Below are 14,438 nucleotides of genomic sequence, written 5' to 3' on the forward strand. Positions count from 1 at the left end.
TGCAGCGTGCGCCTCCAGGGATCTGTGCGTGCGCTCTGTCTGCAGGCACGTGCTCCCCTGCACGCTGCTGCTCCTCACGCACGACGTCCTCCAGGCAGGCACGCAGCTCCCACGCAGTCTTCTACACACCAATCACAACACACGCTGCTCCCACGTACGTAAGTACGTTCCCCACGCACGCACGCTGTCTCCCAGGCGCTCACCTGGCTGGCCAGTCGCCTCAGCGCGATACCTCGGTCAGCAGCGTGCGCAGAACGTGCGTGCGCCTTCTGGAATCTTCTACGTGCTCCGTCTGCGCATCTGTTGTGCCTGCGTCTGTTCTGGGAGAGGCCTGGGAGTGGGGTCCGTGGGCCAGGGACCCCTCCCCACACACCCCACAGGCTTCACTCGTGTCCTGGTGAGGAAGCACAGCAGCCCTAACGGTGAGCACCGCCGCCCTCACCAGCTGAGGGGGGTCCCCGGGGAAGACCGTTGTCCCGCCATGGTGGTCCCGCTAACTTCCGGTGGGCTTGTGGGGCGGCCCAGGCACAGGGTGGAGGGCATAGGGGGCGGGGGGAGGGTGGGCAGCGAGGGGGGCAGCGGAACCCGCTTCCGCTGTCACCGCCTCCGCCTGGCCGGAAGTCAGGGCCTCTGTGATTTTAGGTGCTCGGGTATTTCGACGGAAAAGTAGTATCCATTAGGTGTTTCTGCAACAAGAAGGGTTTATTCTGGTTCTCGCCGGTTTTTCTCAGTGGTTAGAGCGTCAGCCCGGCGGCTGCAGGGTCGCGGGTTCGGTTCTGGTCAAGGGCATGTACGTGATCCCGGCCCCAGTCAGGGCCGGACACGTGGATGTTGATGTCCAGCGCCCTTCCCCCCGCCCCCTTCCACTCTCTCTCAGAATCAATGAAAAAAGTATCCTCTGGTGAGGATTAACAACAAGAAAAGAGGACTTATTCTGTGAGAGGGAAGGGGTGCATCTTGCCCTAGCCCCGTGGTCAGCAAACCACGGCTCCCGAGCCACATGTGGCTCTTTGGCCCCTTGAGTGTGGCTCCTCCATGAAATACCATGGCCTGGGTGAGTCTATTTGGAAGAAGTGGCGTTAGAAGAAGTTTAAGTTAAAAAAAAAATGTGGCTCTCCAAAGAAATTTCAAAGGTTGTACTGTTGATATTTAGCTCTGCTAACTGATGAGTTTGCCAACCACTGCCCTAGCTGGTTTGGCTCAGTGGATAGAGTGTCACACTGCAGAACAAAGGGTCCCGGGTTCAGTTTCAGTCAAGGGCACATACCTCAGTTGCAGGCTCCTCCCTGGCCCAGGCCCTGGTCAGGGCTTGTGCAGGAGGCAACCAATCAAAGTGTTCCTCTCACATGGATGCTTTCTCTGTCCCTCTCTCTCCCACTCTCCTTAAAAAATCAATGGAAAAATATCCTCAGGGTGAGGATTAAAAAAAAAAAAAAAAAAAAAAAAAGTTGCATCTCAGTGCATGGCAATCTTCCCGCATGGCAGGTTGCAGGGGTGTTTATAGAAGGGAGAGGAAGTTTAGGGAAGGTGAATGTGGAACTTAGAGCTTTATTATTAACAGAGGTTTTGCTTCAAGTGTGAGAACTTCCATAAGCCTTAGCTCCCCCCATAGACCCTCCCTTTTATATCTATATATATAAAAGCCTAAGCGACCCAATGATCAAACGACTGGTTGCTATGACATGCACTGACCGCCAGGGGGCAGACCCTTCAATGCAGGAGCTGCCCCCTGGTGGTCAGTGTGCTCCCACAGCCAGCCTCCTGCAGCCAGCCAAACTCCCGTGACCCCTCTTCCCACCAGCCAACCTCTTACTGTTCCAGTTGGCCCTGATTGCCCCTTTCATGCACAAATTCATGCATTGGGCCTCTAGTAAATATTAATAAGTAATAATGATAAGAATAGGCCGTTTCTCATACTTACAACTGTATACTTACTTTTGCCCCACTTTGTATACTTTTATTGGCAGTATTACAAATGTCCTCCTTTGCCCTCCTTCTGCCCCCCTCCATTCCACCCCCACACTGTTATCTGTGTACATGGACATATATGTTCTGTGGTCAGTCTCTTCTCCTCTTAGATTTGTCATTATGTTCCATGTGTCCATGACTCTGGACCTGTTTTGTTTATCCAACTTAATATTTTTAAAGGCATAGAATAGGGCATCAAGGCATGCTCACTCGTGTCCTTTCATCTTTTTCTGTAATTGAATACATTGTGACAGGCAGCAGTGTGTAAATTTAAGCGGTACAGGGTGTTACTTTCATACATTCCTGTATTGTGACAGGATTGCCAAGTTGTAGGGATATTTGTCACATTACACAACAGCAAGTGACATCTCGAATGACATTTTATTGAATGTAGTTTGTTTGTAAAGGTGGTAAGGTGCCTCAGAACTTTAACTCGTGTTTAGATCAGTTAGCCTGTGGTAAAATTGTTTTCCTTGTGGGGTGACTCCTAAAGCCACAAAACCTATTTGTGACATTAAGTGAGGATTTACTGTACAATATGGTTGTCTGTGTTATACTATGTGTTAGGTCTCTGTGGCTTATGACTCCTTGTAAGTTTGTACCCTTAAAAGACATTAGTGTTATCTCCCACCTCCATCCCCGGGTAACCACCATTTTACTCTTTTACAGCTTTGACTTTTTTAGCTTCCATGTATAAGTGAGACCAGGCGGTTCTTATCTTTCTCTGGTGTGTCTCCCTTAGCATAATGTCCTCAAGGTCCACCCGTATTGTCACTTATGGCAGTATATCCTCCTTTCTTGTGACTAAATAATGTTCCAGTGTGTGTGCGCACATGCGTGTGTTCACATGGGTGATAGCTTCTTAACCATTCGTCTATTGATGGCATCTTGGCTATTTGTGAATAATGCTGTAATAAATACAGAGAATATATAGCTCATTGAAATCCTGTTTTTATTTCCTTTTACCCAGAAGTGGGGTTGCTTTGTCACATGGTAATCCTATTTTTAATTTTTTGAGAACCCTTATATGGTTTTCCAAAGTGGCCACACCAGTTTACATTCCCACCAGCAGTGTATAAGGGTTTTCTGTTGTCCACATCCTTCCCAACACATGCTACCTCTTATTTTGAAAATAGCAATTCCAGCTATGGTTTTGATTTGATTTGATTTCCCTGATTACTGATGTTGAATATCTATGTGCCTATTGGCCATTTTGATGTCCTCTTTGGGAAAAAGAAAAGTCTTCTTGAGTTCTGTCCACTTCTTAATCAAATTGTGGCTTTTATTGTTGTTATTGTCATTAAGTTATGTGAGTTATTCATATATTTATAATAATAACTCATATGATATATGGTTTGCAAAAATTTCCCGTTCTGTAGATTGCCTTTTCATTTTGTTAATCATTTCTTTTGTCATGCAGAAGCTTTTGAGTTTGATATAGTCCCATTTGTTGATTTTTGCTTTTGTTGTTTGTGCTATGGATATCATGTAAAAAAAAAAAATCATTGACAGCCTTAGCTGGTTTGGCTCAGTGGATAGAGCATCAGCCTGTGGACTGGAGGGTTCCAGGTTCGATTCCAGTCCTGGGCACATGCCCATGGTTATGGGCTCAGTCCCCAGTGCGGGGCATGCAGGAGGTAGCCGATCGATGATTCTCTCTCATCACTGATGTTTATCACTCTCCCTTCCTCTCTGAAATCAATAAAAGAATGTAATTAACAAAAATCATTGACAAGACCATATCAATGAGCTCCTTCCCTACATTTCCTTCTAGAAGTTTTATGGTATCAGGTTTTATATTTAAGTCTTTGATCCATACCTCCGGTGCGGCCACAGCCTTGACTGCACAGCCTCCTTCATGGCCCCATCCACCCACCTCTGGATGCACAAATGGATGGGTGTCTTGGGTGTTTTAGTCTGATCTGCAGAGGGGGTTTTGTTTGGTTATGGATGTTCAATTAATTGTAAATCAATTTGTGGAAGGGGAGAGAAAAAAGGGACATTTATGTCACCATGCTGTTGACATCGCTCTGGTTGTAAAAATATTAAGAGAGATTATGTAAGTATGAGTACATTTACCCAAGGGAGACACACATGTGGAAAATGGTGCGGAAAGCAGGGCTCTGCCATTTACCCCAGTATCCCCTGTGTCCACCCAGGTCATGGCCCATAGTAGGACCTCAGCAAATGGATGTTGACTGACGGATGACATATTCCAATTTGAGCATGGCTCACAAATATTTTTCAAATATGGAACAGTTGTAACCTCACAATAACTTCCATCTTTCTCCCACCAAGTAAACACCACTTCCAACACACCACACCATTGTCACCGATGTCCATTTGATGGGGTAAGCATTGGCTCAAAGATGGAGAAAGCCCCATCATGGAAGAGAACTACATGCAGCAACCTTAGCTTTGGTCTTGAAAGGGTTCTGTACCAGTCTTTTTCCATGATGCTCCAAACAGGACAAAATTCACTGCTTGGTACCCTAAAACAAACCTGGAAATTGAAATAAATTTATTACAGAAAATACTTCCTTCCACCTATACTGCATAGGTAGATGTCCTTGTCATCTTGGGCTGTACAGAAGGATGCTGTAAACTGGTGTCTTAATCACCATTTGTTTTTTTAATTGACTTAAAAGAGAGGAAAGGAGAGAGAGAAACATCGATAGGTTGCCTCCCATATATGCTCCACCCGGGAATTGAACCCACAACGTGGTTATGTGCCCTGACTAGGAATCGAACCTGTAACCTTTTGATTGATTCCTAAGTATCTTAATTTTTTGTTGCAGTGGTAAATGGGATTTATTTATTAGTTAGTTTTCTCTTTCTGAAAGTTCATTATTGATGTGTAAAAAAAATCCATCGATTTCTAGGTGTTGATTTTGTATCTTGCTACATTGCTGAATTCACTTATGAAACCTAGTCATTTTTGTGGTGGAGTCGTTAAGGTTTTCTATGTACAATATCATGTAATTTGCAAATGACAGTTATATTCCTCTTTTCTAATTTGGATGTCTTATTTTTCCTTCTTGTCTGATCACTGTGGCTAGTACTCCCAATACTATCTTACCTAATAGACAAACATATAAATTAACTGTACCTCCGCCATGCCCACAGCCAATCAGAGTGAATATGCAAATTAACTCAACAAAGATGGTGAGCTAATTTACGTATTCAGTCTCAGGAGCATCTGGGAGGGGTGGGACACCTGCTATGGAGGGGAGGAGGGTGGCGGTGCTCCACAGAAGTGAGGACTTGCTGACTCCTGGGCAGCTGGGAGCGAAGTTAGGGGAAGGAAGGTTTATTCTTGCACGAATATCATGCAACGGCCTCTAGTGTTGAGTAAAAATGAAACTGAACAAACCTATCTTGTTCCTCTTCTTAGGGAAAACGGTTTTAGTTTTTTCCCATGGAATATGTTAGCTCTAGATTTGTCATATATGGCCTTTATTAGATAGAGGTATGATACCCTATCTTCCCACTTTGCTGACTTTTTAATAAAAAATGGGTGTTGGATTTGTTGAGTGTTTCTTTCTTCATCTATAGATATGATCATATGGTTTTTGTCTTTCAACTTGTTTATGGGATGTATCATGTTTATTGATTTATAAATATTGTACCAGCCTTGCATCCCTGGAGTAAGTTACACTTGGTCATGGTGTATGATCTTTTTAATATGTTGCTGGATCTGATTTGCTAATATTTTGTTGTTGAAGATTTTAGCATCTATGTTCATCAGGATTTTGGCCTGTAATTCTTTCTTTGTAGTGTGTTTATCTGGTTTGGGGTTTAGGATAATGCTATCCTCATGAAAAGAACTTAGAAGTGCTCCTTCCTCGCCAAAACCGGTTTGGCTCAGTGGATAGAGCGTCGGCCTGCGGTCTAAAAGGTCCCGGGTTTGATTCCGGTCAGGGGCATGTGCCTTGGTTGCGGGTACATCCCCAGTGGGGGTTGTGCAGGAGGCAGCTGATCGATGTCTCTCTCATCGATGTTTCTAACTCTCTATTCCTCTCTCTTCCTCTCTGTAAAAAATCAATAAAATATATATATTTTTAAAAAGTGTTCCTCTTGGACTTAAAAAATTTTTTCTTTATTGATTAAGGTATTACATATATGTCCTCATCCCTCCATTAACCACCCAAACTCCCACCCCTTGGATTTTTTTTTTGAATAATTTTAGGATAGGTGTTAATTCTTGTTGGAATATTTGTGTGTTTTTTCTTTTTAAAAATCCTTTATTGTTTAAAGTGTTACATATGAATCCTCTTTCCCCCATTGACCTCTCCCTGTTCATTCCCACCCCCTCAGCACATGCCCTCACGCCCCCCCCCCCCATCCCGACTGTGCCCATGAGTTATGCCTATATGCATGCATACAAGTCCTTTGGTTGATCTCTCACACCCCTCCAGTCCTCCCTCCCCCTGAGGTTGGGTGATCTGTTTGATGCTTCTATGTCTTGGGCTCTATTTTAGTTTATCAGTTTATGTTGTTCATTATATTCATTATAAGCATGTAGAACTTACATCCCACAACAAATATTCATTGATGATTACTCACTTATTACAACCCTTTGTATTCAGCATGTCACTATTGAAATAAACCTATACAATAAAGGGCTAATATGCAAATCGACCATCAGACATCCCCCAACATGAGATGATGTGATATTTATCTTTCTCCATCTGGCTTATTTTGCTTAGCATAATCCTCTCCAGATCCATGCATGCTATTGCAAATGATAACAGTGCCTTCTTTTTTACAGCGGCATAGTATTTCCATGGTATAGATGTACCACCATTTTTTTTTTTAACTCTGCTGATGGGCACTTAGACTGTTTCCAAATCTTAGCTATTGTAAATTGAGCTGCTTTGAACATAGGGCTGCATATATCCTTTCTGATTGGTGTTTCTGGCTTCTTGGGGTATACAAGACCGAGTCACTGATTCTATACAGACCAATCCCTGGTCTTGGAACTAGATCCAAACCCTGCTTTTATATCAGCCAAGTCCCCAATATCTGTACAAGGCTGGTTCTCTGATTCTATAAGACTGTCTCAGGTCTTTGTACAAGGCCCAGTCCATGAATCTATACAGACCAAGTCCCAGGACTCTGTATAAGGCCCAGTCCCTGATTTTGTGCAGACTAAGTTTGTGTTCTTTGAACTATGTCCAGTCCCTCCTTCTATAGGGACCAAGTGCCCGATCTCTGCACGAGCCACGTCCCTAATCTGGATAGCCCAATCCCCTGACCTTTGTACAGGTCCTACTACCTCGTTCTCTGTGGACCAAGGTCACAGTCTCTTTAGAATTTTCAGTCCCTGATTCTATACAGTCCCAAGTCTCCAATACCCATACAAGGCCAAGTTCATGAATTTATAGGGCCAAGTCCTTGCTTTGTACAAGACCCGTTCCTGATTCTATGCAGACCAAATCTCCACAAGGCTCACTCCCTGTTTCTATATGGACTCCATCCTTGATCCTATGTGGACCAAGCTCCTGGTCTCTGTACAAGGCCCTGTTCCTGATTATATACAGACCAAGTCCTCAATATCTGTAAAAGGCCCATCCCCTTATTCTATATGGAAAAAGTCCCCAGTCTGTACAGGGTTCAGTCCCTCGTGCTAAAGGGATCTATATCTCTAGAGGTTCCAGTCCCTGATTTTATACAGACCAATCCCAGTCTCTGTACTAGTGAGGTTCCTGATTCTATAGATACCAAGTCCCAAATCTGTGTATAAGGCCCAGTTCCTTATTCTGTACAGACCAACTCCTCAGTCTCTGTACAAGGCCCAGTCCCTGATTCTATATGGACTATGCCCCTGGTCTCAAAAAGGACCAGTCCCTGCATCAATATGGACCAGGCGCCCAATCTCTGTACAAGACCCCATCTCTTATTCTACACGGACCAAGTTCCTAGTCTCTGTACGCTGCAAGCATGTAGAACTTGCGGCCCACAACAAATATTCATTAATTATTACTCTTTTATTTCAACCCTTTGTGTTCAGCATGTCTCTATCGAAATAAACCTATATAATAAAGGGCTAATATGCAAATCGACCATCAGTCAGACATCCCCCAAGGGCTCACGGACTGCGAGAGGTTGCCGGGGCTGAGGGACCCTCTCCCCCACCCCCACCACGAGTGCACAGATTTTGTGCACTGAGCCTCTAGTGTTTCTATGAAAATTGAAGCTTTTGTTTTTAAGGCCCACATAAACTTAAACTTTGCTTATTTGGCCGTGTTAGCTTTCAAGTTTGACATGCTTGCTGTACAGAGTCCAACCCTTTGTTCTATATGAACCAAGGTCCTTGCTCTGTGTAAGGCCAAGTCCCTGATTCTATACAGGCCAAGCCCCTGATCCCTCTACAAGGCCCAGTTTCTTATTCTATATGGACCAAGTTCCTGGTCTCTATACAAGGCCCAGTCCCGGATTCTAGGGACCAAGTCCCTGATATGTGCAGAAGGCTAATTCCCCGATTCTATGTGGACCAAATCCCCAATTTTTGTGCAAGGCCAAGTTTCTAATTCTATACAGACCAAGTCCCTGATCTCTGTATAAGAGCAAGTCCTTGATCTTTGTACAAAAGTGGTTTCCTTATATCTGTAAGGCTGGGTCTCTTACCCCTGTACAAACTAAGTCCTGAGCTCTGTATAATATGAGTCCCCTATCTCTATATGACCAAGTTCCTGCTCTCTATACAGACTGAGTCCCTCATCTCTGTATAGACCAAATCCCTGCTCTTTGCACATGAGTGAATCCCTGATCTGTGTATAATACTGAGCCTCTTGGATTTATTGCCTCTTGTATGTGCCCCAAGCAGGAACTAAACTCAAGACCTTTTTGTGTACAGCAGTGATTGAGTGGAAGGGATGGAACACTTCTGGTGCCTAAGAGCACAGAGATCCCCACACTGAGACGTTCAGCAACAGACACACAGCCCAGGAGGCCCAGACATCAGGGTGCCCTGAGAAGTGCAGTGGACAGGAACGCCTTTCTCTGCCTCATCATGTACATAGTGCAGCAGCATGAAAAGAGGCACTCGGTGGTGATGATGAGAGGCAACGAGACGTATCTGTGATCTGGTGGGCCCAACACAGTGAACGGAGCAGATGACACGAACTTACATCTCAAAATTATTTCTATAATGTTTTACGCCTGCACCAGAAATACTGGGGACAACTCAAGAGCAAATTGTTAATATGATGTAGGGTGGACTTCTCCCAAATTAGGTAAAACTTTTGGAATGTATGAAATGAAATTTAAAAGATGTGTGATCAATAGAGAAATTTCAACACGTGACCAATTGTTGGACAAGAGCAGAAAAACAGTGGAGGGGAATCATTAATAAATACTATAGAGAAACCCATATTTCTCCCAGTTTAAAATATATATTATATATATATATTAATTTCAGAGAGGAAAGGGGAGGGAGAGAGAGAGAAGCATCAATGATTAAGAATAATTGATTGGCTGCCCTCTACACGGCCCACATTAAGGATGGGAGCCCACAATATGGGCACATGTCCTGACTGGGAATCAAACCACAACCTCCTGGTTCATTGATCAATGCTCAACCACTGAGCAGCACTGACTGGCTTCTCCAGTTTTCAATGTAAGAACACTTCCTGCACATGGGACTGTACCTGCTACTCAGTCCAATGCTGAACTTGTACGTATTTTTTCAAGTGATTCTAAAAGTGTTAGGTGAGTCTTTCTGCTCAATGCTGCCATCTCGTCCAGGTGAAGCACGCAGGAAGAAGGAAGTCAGCATCTTGTCCTGGGCTGGCTGGGAACGGAGGTTTCACAGAGTTAAGATTGAGTAGATCTGACTGGATCAAACCCCCTTTGTTTCCCCAGGCAGCTGTGCGACCTGTGGATAAAGGACAGACCTAAGATCAAGGTAGGGAGGCAAAGGAAGGATATTTTTTCTCATAATCTCGCACAGCTTGGCAGCCAGGAAGAACCACCTTTCTCTCCATCCTCCCCATATGTTTGAAATGGTATTATGGACAGTACCTGCTTTAATTCTTCCACAATAATTGGGTCTTCACTGCTGTTGAACAGGAAAAGAAAAGTGATATTAAATGTTCTTACAACGAACAGAACAGTGACCTGATGAACAAAAGTCCATCTAAAACCCCAGCTGTGTCCATATTGCAAAATATAATTCCCCATGGCAGAGTTTTGTGTTTAAAGAAACTCCATATCACTACAACAGCCCATGAGAAAGAGAGGAGAGCTCAGTGTTGTACCTGGATCCACACGGAGACCATTTCTGGCAGCACCAGGCTTCCAGCAGGAAAGCCACCATTAGAACCATAATCACAGCAGACAGGCAAAGTCGGATGATGTTACCCATAGTGTAATCGGTTGATTTGGCACGGTTACCCGTGGTATAATTGGTTGATATGGCACCTGGGGAATCTGAAAGGGAGAAGGGAATCACTAACGTCCCTGATTCTCAGTGGATCTACTAAAGATGACCCTCACATGCCCACACGTGTCTCCTGGGCAGTGGTCAGATGTACCTTTATTAAAATTGTAATCGCCGGAATAAAAATGTGGATTTTTTTCTAGGCCAGCATGGCTCAGTGGTTGAGCATCGACCTATGAACCAGGAGGTCCCGGTTTGATTCCTGATCAACCATGCCCAGATTGTGGGCTGGATCCCCAGTGTGGAGTGTGCAAGAGACAGCTGACCAGTGATTCTCTCTAATCATTGATGTTTCTATCTTTCCCTCTCCCTTCCTCTCTGAAATCAATATATGAATATAAAATGTGGAGTTTATGAAAGTAGTGGTTCTTCCATCTTCTTTGTATTCTGTCTTTCTCCATTCATTTGCTCTTGATCTCATTTCCATTGTCCTGTATTTCCTTTCCCCCTCTCCCTCCGTGTGTTAGGAATCTGTTTCAAGGCAACACAAAGAGCCAGAAATGTCCCCTCAGAGCACTGAAATTCAGCAGCTGTATCAGCATATCTCCTCATAGCACAAAACTTAGCTAGGGTGAGTTTGGTAGCTAAGCACCATGACCATGATGTATTCAGCTTCAATCACGAATGGCTCAATCTTGCCATTGGTCCTCATTCCAGTAGAGAAGCCTGAATTTATATCCCCCCCCCCATCTCATTCATCCCAATTTGTGCAAAATTCATCTCTAAATCCATCACCAACAATGTTCTCTGAAGGTAGAGTCCATGGGAGATATGGGTAATGACCCTTCTTCCCAGGAATCAGGGAGCTGTGGGCACCTCTCAGGGCTGGCCATACGGACCTTGATCTAATTATAAGACATTTACCAACCATATGGGAAGAATGCACAGTAGAAAGGGGTACAGAGCTGAAACATAACATGTGTCATAGCAGGAAATGAGATAATCTCAGACAAATTTTACCAGTATGTTCTGTGAAATTACAATTTAAAAAGGCATTGCATCCATTTCCCTGAAACAAGAGGCTGTGGAACACCACGTCCTGAGACTTGTGGGGAAGATATCGCTATCATCAAGATCAACCAAAACTTGAAGAGATGCACAGAATGGCGGAAGGAATGGTGGTGACAGCAGGGCAGGCAATTTTAAAGACCAGCAAGAAGAATTATCCAAAAATGAAGAATAGAGCAAGACAAAGGTTGGGAATTAGGAAGTGAGAATCAGATGACGACAGATCAAATGAGCAATTTCTACTTTTAAATTTTATTTTTTAAATTACAGCTTATGTTTACTATTACTCTGTATTAGTTTTAAGTGTACAGCCGAGAGATCATACAATCATATATGTTTACAAAGTGTTCCCTCTGATATTTCCAGGACCCACCTTCCATAAATCATAGTTATTGCAATATTAGCCATATTCCTATGCTGTACTGTACATCCCAATGACTATTTTATAACTACCAATCTGTACTTCTCAATACCTTAATTTTTTAAAAAGTTCTTAATTAAGATCTTGCAGAGAACTTACCTGCCACCGAGATAGTGAGCTGATCACTGGGCTGTGAGGCCCAGAACGGAGTCCTTGGTTGGAAGTACACACAGCTGTAGTCCCCAGTGTCCCTGCCTGTCACACTGGGAAGGGAGAAGTCTGTCTCCATTCCAATTGCACGCTGGAGCTTTATGGGTGTTGAGTTTCCCTTCTTCAGTAGAGCAAACATGTAAGAGTTCATCATATTTCTGGGCTGCTGGCACTGCAGAATCACATTTTCTCCTGCAGTCACCTCACCCCTGTGGTGGGCATGGAGGGAAGGTTTGGGAAAATTTCCTGTAAGAGAAGGAAGCTCAGAAGTCATGGGCAGAAGGCTTGGTGTCCTGGCAGGTCCCCAGGGAGTGTGGGAAGTGCAGACACCTGACCTCACCCTCTTTCTGCTCTGACTCCAGGAAGGAGATGTCCCCCCCAGCAGCCCTGGGTGAAGGCCGGGCCCTCAGCTCTGCTCCTGTTCTTCTCCATCTCACCTCCCCACATTGGAGGGGAGACCCCTGCTCCTCTCTCATTCTCTGGATCCCCCTCATCCCTGTGCTAGGGAGGTGGTGTGTCATTCTGAGCACCCGTCCTCACCTGTCACCAGTAGGAGAAGGACGTCACTGGGCGGTGACCTTCTGGTGGGGCTCTCTGTCCTGTATTCACAGGTGTACTCTCCAGCGTCACTGGTTTTTAGGTCAGTGAGGAGAAACTCTGCCAGGCCCTCTGGGGAATTGGGAGATGGTGAGATCTCCAGAGGAGCAGTGTTCTTTCTGAGAGCAAACTTTGGGTCCCTGGAGTCCACCTGCCCAGTAGGAGTGGAGCATCGCAGTGTCACATTACTGGTGGCAGGAAGCACCCAGCTGGGCCAGGCCTGGATGGAGGGCCTGGGAAGTGACCCTGGAAGGAAGCAGAGTCCAGGCTGGACTTGATTCACTCACCTGCTCTTCTGAGAAAAGAGGAGGGTGAGGGGATTTGGAGCGAAGGAGAAGGAAGGCTTTCCTTTAGAAACACTCACCATCTCTTCTTGGGTCATGGCCAGCACACAGCCCTGCAAAGGAACCGTCATGAGACAGAAGCTCCTGCCTGGAGCCCACGTCATCACTCGGCCCTGATGGCTGAGGGACCCTCTCAGGGGCTGGTGATGACAGCCAGACATTTGGGATTTCTCCTTTTTCCCACAGTGGACTCTGCTCTGCAGTGTGGGATGCGGGCCACAGGTGCTCTGTGGGATGTTGTCAGCTGAGCCAATGACAGTATTCTATGGCCCTGGTCATGGCATCACAGTTAGGGCTCCCTTTCAGATCACACTAAGCCCTTTTTTTGTTGTTAATTCTCACCTGAGGATATTTTTTCCATTGCTTTTCAGAGACAGTGGGAGGGAAAGAGAGAGTGAGACAGTCAAACATCTAAGTGAGAGGCACATCGCCTGGTTGCCTCCCACATGCACCCCAACTGGAGGACCAGAAGCTAACCCGCAATCCAGGAACCTGCCTTTGACAGAGAATTGAACTGCAACCCTTTGGTGCTCAGGCCAGTGTTCTAACTGTTGAGCCCACACCCACCAGGGCTAAGCCCCTTTGTTCAAATCAAGGAGGAAAGTTTAGCATTTGGTATCACACCTCTGTCACTGACTGTAAAACAGAGCGTTCCTCCAGGGCTCACACTTGACAATGAACAGCAAAGACTAGAATTCTCAACATTTCCCACCTCACCATGGTATTATTTTTTTAGAGTAACTTTTCTTTTTTTTTTTTTTTTTGGTAAGTGACTGCATTATTAGTTATATAGTCTTGCTACAGTATTTCAACTAAATACATTGATTTGAAGAGAAAGAGTTGACTCAGAGCCAGTAAGTTATTAATCACATGAAGGTGTAGGATAGAGCACCATCATGACTGTGGAGCACACATTCCCATACTGAGAAACACTTGACTCATAAGTGGCCATGAAGCCTGCAGCCTGGGTCCCGACATGTGAAGCAATCAATAAGTAGAAGGCAGGGTGTCATACTTCTGAGGAGAAACCAAGATGGCGGCATAGGGTAGACACCTAAATGCAGCCTACCACAACAATTTTAAATTTACAACTGGAAAACAGAGGAAATATTGCCCTGAAACACCAGACAGCTGGCTGAGCTGAAGCTCTACCATCCAGGAAGGGAAGAGAAGGGACACTGAGCCTCAGGAACTGTGCAGGTGCGGAGATCTGTGTGCACGAAAAAGACGGCCACCAAATTCGCTGCTGACTTACTCCCGGTGCACAGAGAGGGTGGACAGTTAATGTGTGTGGCTGGCTTTCTTGTTCAGGAGGAAAACAGAACCGCCCTATTGCTCTGATAGACAGCCCCAGTCAGGGAGAGGCCGGACTGTCAGGCAGTGGGCAAAGCTTTCTCGGCAGCAGCCATTACTGCGGGACTCAGGAACCAAACCCTCTTAGGGAGGGGCTGACAGGAAACCAAAGCTTGTCTGCACCACTCCGAGACTCCGCCCCATCCAAGAGGAG

General features: G+C 45.1%; 1 protein-coding gene across 1 annotated transcript; it reads right to left on the reverse strand.

Annotated features, from left to right (window-relative positions):
* Positions 1 to 6,351: 6,351 nt before the first annotated feature.
* LOC311633910 (T-cell-interacting, activating receptor on myeloid cells protein 1-like) lies at positions 6,352 to 13,974 on the reverse strand (the record flags this gene model as incomplete). The annotated part of the gene is made up of 7 exons (XM_084906916.1): positions 6,352 to 9,763; positions 9,994 to 10,030; positions 10,230 to 10,401; positions 11,940 to 12,236; positions 12,531 to 12,833; positions 12,952 to 13,158; positions 13,947 to 13,974. 7 exons carry the CDS (start codon positions 13,972 to 13,974, stop codon positions 9,659 to 9,661), a joined length of 1,149 nt encoding a protein of 382 aa, XP_084763042.1. The 3' UTR covers positions 6,352 to 9,658.
* Between the last annotated feature and the right edge of the window lie 464 nt (positions 13,975 to 14,438).

This window comes from Pipistrellus hanaki, assembly GCF_964339955.1.
Source record: "Pipistrellus hanaki genome assembly, chromosome: 15".
Classification (NCBI taxonomy): Eukaryota; Metazoa; Chordata; class Mammalia; order Chiroptera; family Vespertilionidae; genus Pipistrellus; species Pipistrellus hanaki.